Source organism: Corvus brachyrhynchos, unplaced genomic scaffold (assembly GCF_000691975.1).
Source record: "Corvus brachyrhynchos isolate BGI_N302 unplaced genomic scaffold, ASM69197v1 scaffold93, whole genome shotgun sequence".
Taxonomy (NCBI): domain Eukaryota; kingdom Metazoa; phylum Chordata; class Aves; order Passeriformes; family Corvidae; genus Corvus; species Corvus brachyrhynchos.
In genome coordinates this window covers 972,937-983,498 of record NW_008237273.1, presented here as the reverse complement: position 1 = coordinate 983,498, position 10,562 = coordinate 972,937, and the positions used below count along the sequence as shown (strand labels likewise).

Sequence of the window (10,562 nt, the reverse complement as noted above, 5' to 3'; positions counted from 1 at the left end):
GGAGGTCCAGGACGCGAGACCCCCCGGCCTTGGCCCCGGAAAAGCAGTGGCCACCGCTGAGCCGAACGGCAAGGCGGGCTGTGCGCTCTCCCGCTGCCCTGACACCCCCACCAATTGCTCTGCCGGCGCGGGGTCCTCGGGTGGCGTGGGGTCCTGCGGCAGTGCAGGGTGACCCGGTGCAGGCTCCGGGGCATTCTCCGCCCGTGGAGCCGGGGCAGATTTTTCACATCTCTCTCCTTCGGATATCTCTCCATCACTCACCACCGAAACAGGCGAGCCAGCTCTGCTGCCACAGTCAAGGTCCATCAGCAGGTTAAATAAAAACCGCCAAGTGCCTAATAATTCTAACATTGCTGGATCCCCAGATGGAAGGTCGCACCATATAGCACAGCCCAAAATCCAGGGCGGTATCTCTGTCCGGGGAAATGCCATGCAGGGCAACCCAGTCTAATAACTCACAAAGTGAATTTTCAGGAATGGAGGTGCACATTATACTGAAAACACCTTTCCAGACCATTAACGCAGCATCAGTTTTTAAGCCGCCGTTCGCCATTTTTTAGTCCTGTTGGACATCCCGGTCCGGCAGGGGGAAAGGGAACAGCGTACCTCTAGACAAATTCTGCTTGGCTCGCAGCATGCAGGACACGTCGGAGTGTGCAGATCACGTCTCCTGCAGCTATAGGGAGGAGAGGAGACAAGATCCAACAGGCAGGAATTGTGCAGCAAGAGTGATTTATTTAATTATTTTACAAACTCTTTTATAGACTTTTTTCTTCATAGTCTAATTGGACAAGGATCAGCCACCCCCTGGGTGGATTGGCTAGAAATCCTAAACACCCATTGTCAAAATATTTTTCTACTGTACAGTAAACATAGTTCTACAAGGTTGCAGGTGTTCATAGTTTATAGAACTTCTGCTAATCTCTTCATGAGAGAGAAAAGTATCCCATGGGCTTAGAAAGAAGCAGAGAAAATCCTTGCTAGCAGCAATATTGTATTCACAAGCAGGTCTGGCTTGGGCTTGCTGTCTGCGGCAGAGGAGGAGGTGGGTGGGAGGGTATGTTTGTGGTCACTGTCTGGCATGGGAAAACACACCACTTCATTGGACACTGTGTTCCAGAGAGCAGGGCAGGAAGGAAGACTAGGAGAAAAACTGACATAAAAATTACCAGTTACAATTTATGTCTCAAAAGACGCAGATGGTTTTCCCTCCTGTCTCTCTGCAGCCCATTTTAATTTTGTTGTAAAATGAAGGAATACAACCCTGAGTAACATCGTCTAGGGGACACTGTGTAAGCAAGGAGGCTGGACTTGAGGAGCCCACCAGTGGTGCCTTATAAATTCAATGATTCTGTGGACAGTTTAGTGCACTGGATGGCATCAGTGAAAAAACTGCTCCCACTGCCCGCACATCATCCCCACTTATTTCCTATTCTTTGTTACTAACTAGGGTGAAGGAGAAGGGAAAGTACTCCCAGAATTGTCAAATTCCCTCTGAAGATCTGGACCTGCTCTTGCCATCATGTACTGCCTGCCTGCCTTGATACCATGCTATATTGCTGGTCAGAATTTGCCTCTCACAGCAATGACCAACTCTTGCTGATTTGGTATCTCGATTTTCACGGATTTTCATTGTAGTCTGATCCTCTGGAACTAGGACATACTGCTAGCCAAAACTAGCTCTAAAGAGTTTCACTTAAGATCACAAAATGCAAGAAAGAAGAAAAATCAGTTTGAGTGTTGGAAACATTAGCTTGCTCCATGCTAACATGCTGTATGATGCAACATTTGTGCCTCAGGCAAAAGTATCAGTAAAACCATTTTCTGTTCTATTATGTAACAAATTTTTGAAAAAATATTCCTTAAAATTCAGTTTACTCTCCACTCAGAACAACTTTCAGCAAAGCTTTTACCACAAACTGACTGAAAATGGAAATTGCTAAGTGTTCATGATTGTTAATACGCAATTTTTCCAAAAAGAAATTTTCTGGACAGCTTTTCCCCACCACCATCACCTGTCCTGCTAAAAACCTATTTAAAACATGCCAGGGTGTTGTCCTGAGAGGAGCTGGGACAAGCATGGTGGAGCCAAACCTTCCCTGTCCTCAGGCCTGTTTTTACTGCCCTGGCTCCTCTCTGTTCCTCACACTGCCCAGCATCCAAAATAATTCCTGTCACAAGTGGTGCCCCAGCAAGTGGAGACAGTCAATGCTCAGAATGGGAAGGTCTCAGGCCTTTTTTTCCCCTCATAAGGCTCAGGCAGCAGAAAGCACCCCAACCTACAAGTAAATCCACAGCCCTGGAATGAAACGGTCACGATGTAACTCAGGTTCTCTCTTTGAGTCTCTGTTTTATGTATTCCTGGGATTTTCACTTTTTCTCGTCTTAGTATCTCAGTAAGTCATCTGCGTTTTTGTAATCCATCACACCCTGGAGAGAAGTGTGGGTTTTGCTTACAGAAGAAAGCACTGCAAGGGACTAATGCCCACACGATGCTCCATCAGGTACACTGCCAGCACTGCCGTCCTCCAGGCAAGGCCAGTTTGTCCAGCTGGCACCACAGCTGACACCAGTTCTAGCTGTCTGTGGTATCACTTGGCAGCTGAACATAGAGTGGCAAGGTCAGCTCTGCAGGCACTACCAGGCACCATGGAAGGAGCAGAGAGCAACTGGCAGAAGCAGGGCATCCTCAGTTGTTTCACAGCGGGTTTATGCAAAGTCTGGATACCAATAGAAAGGTGACACTATGTAGCTGCACCCACTGCCTCACCTGCCCTGGTGAGCTCTACCATTCCTGCCCTACAGAAGGAAGTAGGAACCGTTTACTGGCATAAAGGTACTTTGGCACCTGTACCAGCTTGTCTAGACCTGCTAAAGTCACAGACCCCAACACAGGCCTTGTCAGCAGAAATATCTGGGAATGGGCAAAACAATTAAAATCTCTTAGTCACCAGGTCTGCCACAAACTGCATCAGGAAGAGGTGGGCACAGTGATCTCCCAGAGAGACACTAATCTTCCAGAATGTCAAGGCAGGTGGGTGGACTGAAACACAAACAGGTCATGTCCTCAGTGCGTGGAAGGTGGCTTATCTGGATTAATAACTGGTGCTGGCATGGTTGCTGAAGCTTTCATTTTCTTGGAATTACCTTAATACCAAAGTGTCTGGTAGCAGGTGTGCTTGCGGACATTTGCAGGCAATTACCTCTGCTGACAACAATGAGATATAATAAAACCCTTAATGCAGGAGAGAGCAAGGCACAGTCAGGCAAGGACATTAAGCAGGGCAGTACATCTCATCGTGTCCTTGTTCCAAATATATACTTAGCATTACAGCAGCTGTTCTCCAGTCAAAACCCCTGCTGGCCTTCATTGCAACAAAAGCATCCTCTTCTGGGCTGATTTCAATTCTGAATGTTAAAGAGTAAGGGCAGTGATAGAGATCATAGAGAGTGCAGTAAATACTAACTACATTTGCCAATACAGAGGAGGTGCCTAAAGAAAGCTCTGGGTTTCTCTAGGTTTCTGCACCAGCCCAAGGTACAATAAAGAGCAGCTGGGCTTGGATGGAACTTTGCCTTTCATCATGACCCATGTAGGGAGTGTCTTCTCACTTAAGATTCACGTGGGCTGAATTTCCTCAGCCCCACCATACACCTCTGAAGAGCTGCGGATTGTATTTTCCTTCTAGACTGAGATGAACAGATTTCCTTCTGTTCTCTATGTGTTCTGGGTGCCATAACAAGTAATGGAGTGAATCCCATCATTTCCTGAGTAAAGGATGGTGAAGGTCTCTGCACCTGCAGGAGGGCTCTGGGTGAAAGCACACATCTGCTCAGCATTCAGATCTACACAAACTTGCTGCACAACATGCAACCTGCCAGCAGGCTGCAGGGAACAACTTGTCCAGACTGGTTGCATCTGAAGGCCTTGCTGATTTTGATCTGTGGACCACGAATGAGTCAGCAGCAGAGCGAAAATTTGATGTCTTTGAGAAGCTTGTCAAGCTACACAGAGCTAGAAACAGCAAAGTAAGGAGGCTCAATGAACCTCTTTCTTTCTCCTACGTTGGTGTCTGGTTTTAATCTCAGTTAATATGCAGCTAATTTGAAAGAAATAAAAATCAGGAAAGTCAAATTCATATAGGAAAAGTAAGTTTTCTACTCTAAATTGTACTTCTTCCTCAATTTCTCATTTCTTGGGAGCAGAGTTAGCCATTTATCTGGCCCTGGAAAAAGCACTCTAACCACAACTAGGAGAAATCAAGTGAGTGTATTTAAACTGGCCTTTCTGTGGAATTGGGAGACAACACCTGACATGAATTTGTTGCTTGGAATTTGCATGCTAATGTGGAGGTATTGTCACCGAAACTGTGGGAAAAACAGAAACTCTCCAACAGCATCTTTTCAGTGTTAGAGAATTTAGGCATTACTTTATTCTGGACAGGATGTGCAATAGAAATCATTTCATCCACACATGCCCGGCTTGTGCAGTGAAAATCATTCCACCACACACCACTTTACCAGACTTTTCACATACCTATACAGACAAAACCCAAAGAAATTCTCATACATTGGTCTGAAATTACACAGTTCTTAGTATTCAATCACCTGTTGGTGATTGATCCCTTTGCCTCCAATGCTAATTTGGTCCTCATTCTTTGGTCCTCTTATCAATCTTTTCCCAGACCAGGTGTGTCGGACCTCTCCAGGGGCTGGTGTTTGGGGTAATGTTTGTTAATGTTTGTTTATCTCTCATGTATCTTCTGGCTACTCCCGATCTGTAGGTTTTAAACTCATCAGGCTTCTCCCTGTGAACAGTGTCTTTTGATGAGAAACTTCAATTCCCCTTGCCCCTGGGCAAAGGAGAACAACCCCCTGACTAAAGTTACATTAAAAAATATTAAAAGTTGTATCATTTCCACTGGTATCTGCTGTGGGATAAGGTAAGATTTTAATACAAAATTGCAAACAAAACAGTTCCAGGTATCTCGGCTATTCAGAATATTTGATATAGTGAAAATGTATGTTTGTTTCCACCAGAAATAAAATAATTATTAAAATATTTCTGGCCTTTATTGTGTCTAGTGTCCTTCACTTCGAGTAAGACTTGTCCTCATGTAACAATGTCCCTTTAACTTATCCCCTCCCCTGTCCCTGTCACTCATGAAACAGAAGATGCTGACAGGATGTCTTGGTTTGAAAGACAGGTGTCTGCTAAGGAAGGCAGGAGTCTCCCTTGAAATGAAAAAAATTGCAACTCCCTTCCCTCCGAGTTATTATAATTTTGAAATCAAGGGGCTTTCAGGCGAAGGTATGAGGAACAAGAATAACAGTTCTTTACTATTATATATCTGTATCTGGATAACCAGTCAAACAAACAACAATAACTCTGGCAGTAACAGCAAACAATCACAAACCCAGTGCCAGCCTTCTCAGCTGTCGGGCCCTTTCCCCTCGGGTGCAGTTCCGCTCGCAGCCGGCAGGGGCGCTGGCGGCTCCCGGTGAGCAGGGAAGGTGTGATGGTTCCCCCGCGGCTGCAGGAGGCGCTCCAGAGCGAGCTCGGGGAGCACGCAGCAATGGCGGCTTGGGATCCTGGGAAGAGGTGGACCAAAGGCTTCACAAACCCCCGGGGCAGCCGATCCCGGTGTTTGGCCAGACCCTTGGGAACAGCAGGCTGGAATGGCAGGGACGAGCCCAAATCCCGGGTGGCAGGAGAGATGTATCAAACTCCGGAGCTGCGGTGGGAAACCTGGGAGGACTCAGCAGGCAGGACATGGTGGGGCTACAAGGCAGGACAGGCCGTTCGGGAACGGCAGGCGGGCGCGTGAGCCTGGAGCAGCAGGGACGAGCACAAATCCCGGGTGGCAGACGAGATGTATCAAACTCCGGAGCTGCAGCAGAACCCCAGGAGGTCTGGGCAGGCAGGACGAGCAGGGCTACAGAGTAGTGAAGGCTCGGAGCAACGGCGGGGGCAGGGCGGCCTCAGCCTGGCTCCCAGCAGGGCAGGGAAAGATGGGCTTGGGAATCCCGGGGTTTCTCCAGTAGAAGGAAGGCAGCCGAAAAAGTAGAAGCCTGCCATGCTGACCAATTCCTTCCAGCCTCTCTTTCCATCCAAACGCTGGGAGCTAATAGCCCACAAACCCAGGTGAAAGAGATGCACCCCTCCCCCTGTGGCCAGGTCTTCTGTTTTTCTTAAGCACCCAGTAATTTGTCCCCCTGGCAACATGTATGGGGAAAATTCTTTAAGAGAAAAAGAAAACAGAAGGAGAACTCCTAAAACCCCAACACAGGATGTCTGACAATTTGTTTCACATACACTGCTGGACTATAGCTTCTGCTGCAATTTTCAGGCATTCAGTTGATGCCCTGCTTCTGATAGGAAAGATGGGTGCTAGTGTCTTTACAAACAATTTGGTGGGTGAGGGTCTTTAGGAGAAATGGGTGTTAACGTCTTTTAAATGGATCTTAATGTCTCTACCAACCTCAAGCTGCACAAGTTTGTTACATAACCCAGTCAGCTTGACTCCTGAACTTCAGGGTAACGGACAAATGGGTCTGCACAAAGTCTATTGCAGAACCCAGATAGCCTGAATTTCGAAACATGGGAGGAAAATGACAGGTTCAAGGGGTGAATATGTGGTAGGTGGTTTGGGAAGGCTGTACCTTCCTAGTACTTCAGCCAGTGTGGAAAGGAAGGAGACAACATGTGGCCAGGAGTTTAGGATAAAAGGGGACTGCGCCGTCTGAAACCTTGAGAGAGGGAAACCACGTGGGGCTATGGCCCAGTGGATGGCTCTCTCCCTGCAAATAAAGATGCAGGTCTCCTCTGTGTCCTTTATGGACTGGCTTCTCATAGTGTGATTTTCCGCATTCTTCCTTTGCATTACCTTCATCTGACTGCTGTAGTAAATGTTTTCCAGGTGTAACTAGTCTTGCCCGTTTTTTTAACATGTGAACAGTAGCACAGTGAGTTCCTGAGGTTACAGCTCCTCATCTGCTTCTGTCCTCTGGGTTATGAAATGGTTAATTACTTGCTTTGTCCTATTAAAGTCATCTTCCAGAGATTCTTATCTTTGTGGATGTGAGCATTTGCTTTAAACAATACCCTATCCTGGCATAAGGTATGAAAGGAGTTAATCAATAGTTTACTCATGTAAGCACGAGTTAACTATTAAGAGTAAGCAAATATTAATCACAAGCCTCAGAAGCAGGATGCGCCTTAGATTTGTCAAGAGAAACAGAATGCACCTTGTCAAGATAACAGGAACAGAACCTGTTGAAACCAGCACAGAAACCGCTGAAACAGCCAACAAAGGAATGCACATGCTTCAGAAAGAAAGGTGAAAACTGCTTTGTGAGGAAGACCACTAGCCTTCACCAGAATGACCCCCAAGGAGGATGCAGGGCCTTCCTCAGTGTGACCGCAAGAGCACACTACGCTTGCGTGTCATGTATGCTAATGATATTAATGACTTCTGAGAAGTAATTTGTATAACCACTCCTAGCCCAAAGAATGTAATGAATATTCATGAAATATAACTGTATCAGTGCTGTGTACAGTGCTGTGTGTGCATGTTAGGAGCAGCGATCCTCCATGTACCCAGCGCTGAATAAAGCAAATGCCCACTTGTCTGACTCTTTCTCTAAGTGTCTCCAGGCTTTGGAGGTATTTGGAGCGATTTGGAGGTATCTCTGTGGATTATGACAGAGAAGTGATACAGAAACCTATGGGAGAGGAACACTTGGATCCCTTGCATTTACAGGCCCTGTTAACATCTTTATTCCCTTACACCCTACCATCTGGTATGTGAAAGCACAGGATGAATATCTACCAGAACAGACATGTTTTTGTTAGGCTGATATTGTTTTATCACCATAAAAATCAAATGCTGCTGAAAACCACTATTTATTTCATTTTTCTGTGCAACACATGGTAAATAGCAGAGCTTCCTCTGCCTCAAGTCACCTTGAAGTAGGTGACTTTGTTGGAAATGATACAACTTTTAATATTTTTTAATGTAACTTTAGTCAGGGGGTTGTTCTCCTTTGCCCAGGGGCAAGGGGAATTGAAGTTTCTCATCAAAAGACACTGTTCACAGGGAGAAGCCTGATGAGTTTAAAACCTACAGATCGGGAGTAGCCAGAAGATACATGAGAGATAAACAAACATTAACAAACATTACCCCAAACACCAGCCCCTGGAGAGGTCCGACACACCTGGTCTGGGAAAAGATTGATAAGAGGACCAAAGAATGAGGACCAAATTAGCATTGGAGGCAAAGGGATCAATCACCAACAGGTGATTGAATACTAAGAACTGTGTAATTTCAGACCAATGTATGAGAATTTCTTTGGGTTTTGTCTGTATAGGTATGTGAAAAGTCTGGTAAAGTGGTGTGTGGTGGAATGATTTTCACTGCACAAGCCGGGCATGTGTGGATGAAATGATTTCTATTGCACATCCTGTCCAGAATAAAGTAATGCCTAAATTCTCTAACACTGAAAAGATGCTGTTGGAGAGTTTCTGTTCTTCCTGCAGTTTCGGTGACAACTTGACTGATACAATTTCTGCTACTGACTTTTCTTTAATCTGATACCACAAGCTGTAACATGCATTTCAGCTTTCCGTCCACAGCAGCATGAGCGAGAACCCGAGAGGAATGATGATCTCCCCTTCCTGAGACACCTACCCAAAGCAATACATTGTACATTTCAGTAATTGCCAATGGTTTGAAATGGCTGCCTGAAGGAAGGTATTTCTGCTGTGAATAAGCAGTGTTCAGTCCTTGAAGCTAAAGAACTGCTGTGAGTTCTCCTAACTGGGATGTTATTTGGGTCAAGGGCAATACTGAGAATCATAGGATTCACAGAAAGGAGGGGAAAATGCTCCTTGAGTAACTGTGAAGAACAATCTATTCACTTTACCTTCAGTGCCTTTTGTCAGGAGGACAATGGGGAAAAGTTCAAGCAGGAGACTTCAATGACAGAGCACTCTAAAGCCCTCAGATCAAAGCCACAGACAGCACAGCTGTGCTGCCTGAGTGATCATATCTTGTAGTTGCAAATAAAAGAGGTCAGGGAGAGAATACAAAAGGGAAAGGTTTTCTGCATGACACGGTCCCTTGTCTTGTTTCTGTCAGGTCTACAGTTCTTTGTTCCTTTTAACTGGTTTGCATTACTCCTACTGGAGTCTGCATTTCCTTAATTTTGTAGTGCAGCCTGAGTTAACAACTAAGCAAGCTTATTTCACAGTGTAAACAGTGTCTACAGCACTGGCCTTGCCCACAGTGATAGCAAAATCTCCGTGGGCTTCACAGTGGGAGATGAAGTAGATGCACAAAGAGTGAGCTTAAAAGAATGATTTTGTGTCTTACTTGCTGGACTGTTGCTTTCAGAAATTGCATAAAGACAACTAAAAGCAAGACAAATCCATTAGTGCTGACTTAAGATTGAAACTACACTCGTGGGTATGGGTACAATTTTGTTCTTCATGAACAAAAGGGCTAGGGAGACAGTATGTAAGTTCAAATTCATTATATTGCTGTAGAGGAAGAAAAAGATAAAATGCATCCCGTGGAATGGTAATTGCTGGTTTTAGACAATTACCTCAGTCTTCTAAAGTGTAATGAAGAAATATCCAGAAGGTAAGAAGCCTGTTGCAGTCAAAACAAGAGGGAATCAACAGAAACAGATTTCCCAGTATCTCAGCTGTCCCTCTTTCCTTTAAAAGTCTGATATTATTTCCTTTGAAAGCATGTCAGGATGCCTGCACTTATGCCTCATCCAGTTATGACATATTCTTGCATTTTATTCATAGGATAGTTTGACTCATATTTGACAGAAAGGTGAAGATCCCAAAGGCAATCTAGTTTCCATGAGCTACATGGAAGCAGCTACCTTAGTGCAGAGCAAATACCTGCTATCAAATGCTTCTGTTTAAAAAGAGGAGAATGACCTTCTGCACTTTTAAACACAGAAAATTCACTGGAGGGAGAGCCAGAGACATTAAAAGTACCTTAACAACATGAAGGCTTTCAATTTGTAAGGCAGAGAACTGTTCTAAGTTCAACTTCTTGAGTTGTGGAGCTCCCCATGTTCGCTTTTCCTGGCTGGCTGGCTGGCTTTTACAATAACTAAAGCCTTTTCTGTAGCAGCAGTCATGCAAGTGTTGGTTGGGGTTAGCAAAACCATGGAGCGTTGGAGGGTATGGTTCTGAAAGCACAGATTGCCTGCTACAAGCTCCTGCCCAGGGTCCCCGGGCTGGGGCTGAGGGAGGCACCAGCCCGGTGGCAGTGCCAGCTATAGGCAAGCAGCAAGGGAAGGAGGACTGCTTGTTATCCCAGGTGATTGTTTCCCAGAAGGGCTCACAGTTTAGCTCTGCTGCGTATACAGTCAACTCTCCTGAACGGAAGAACTATATGAATTTTGAACAACAAGAAAAACCCCACCTGCATATCATAGGGTAAGTAGATGCCAGAGCCAGCTAGACATGCCCAGAACCTTTTGAGGATACAGAGGGCAGCAGGCGAGCAGCCGAAGGGGAGGCTTAAGGAATTACAACC

At 45.5% G+C, this 10,562-nt stretch overlaps 1 protein-coding gene across 1 annotated transcript in view; it reads right to left on the bottom strand.

The window, feature by feature from the left end:
* Positions 1-921: 921 nt before the first annotated feature.
* Positions 922-10,562, bottom strand: part of ACER2 (alkaline ceramidase 2) — a 43,466-nt gene continuing 33,825 nt past the window's right edge. Inside the window, exon 6 of the mRNA XM_017730595.1 lies at positions 922-1,153. Coding sequence (XP_017586084.1) covers positions 955-1,153 — 199 coding nt within the window. The 3' untranslated portion in view covers positions 922-954. The remainder of the gene's footprint in view (positions 1,154-10,562) is intronic.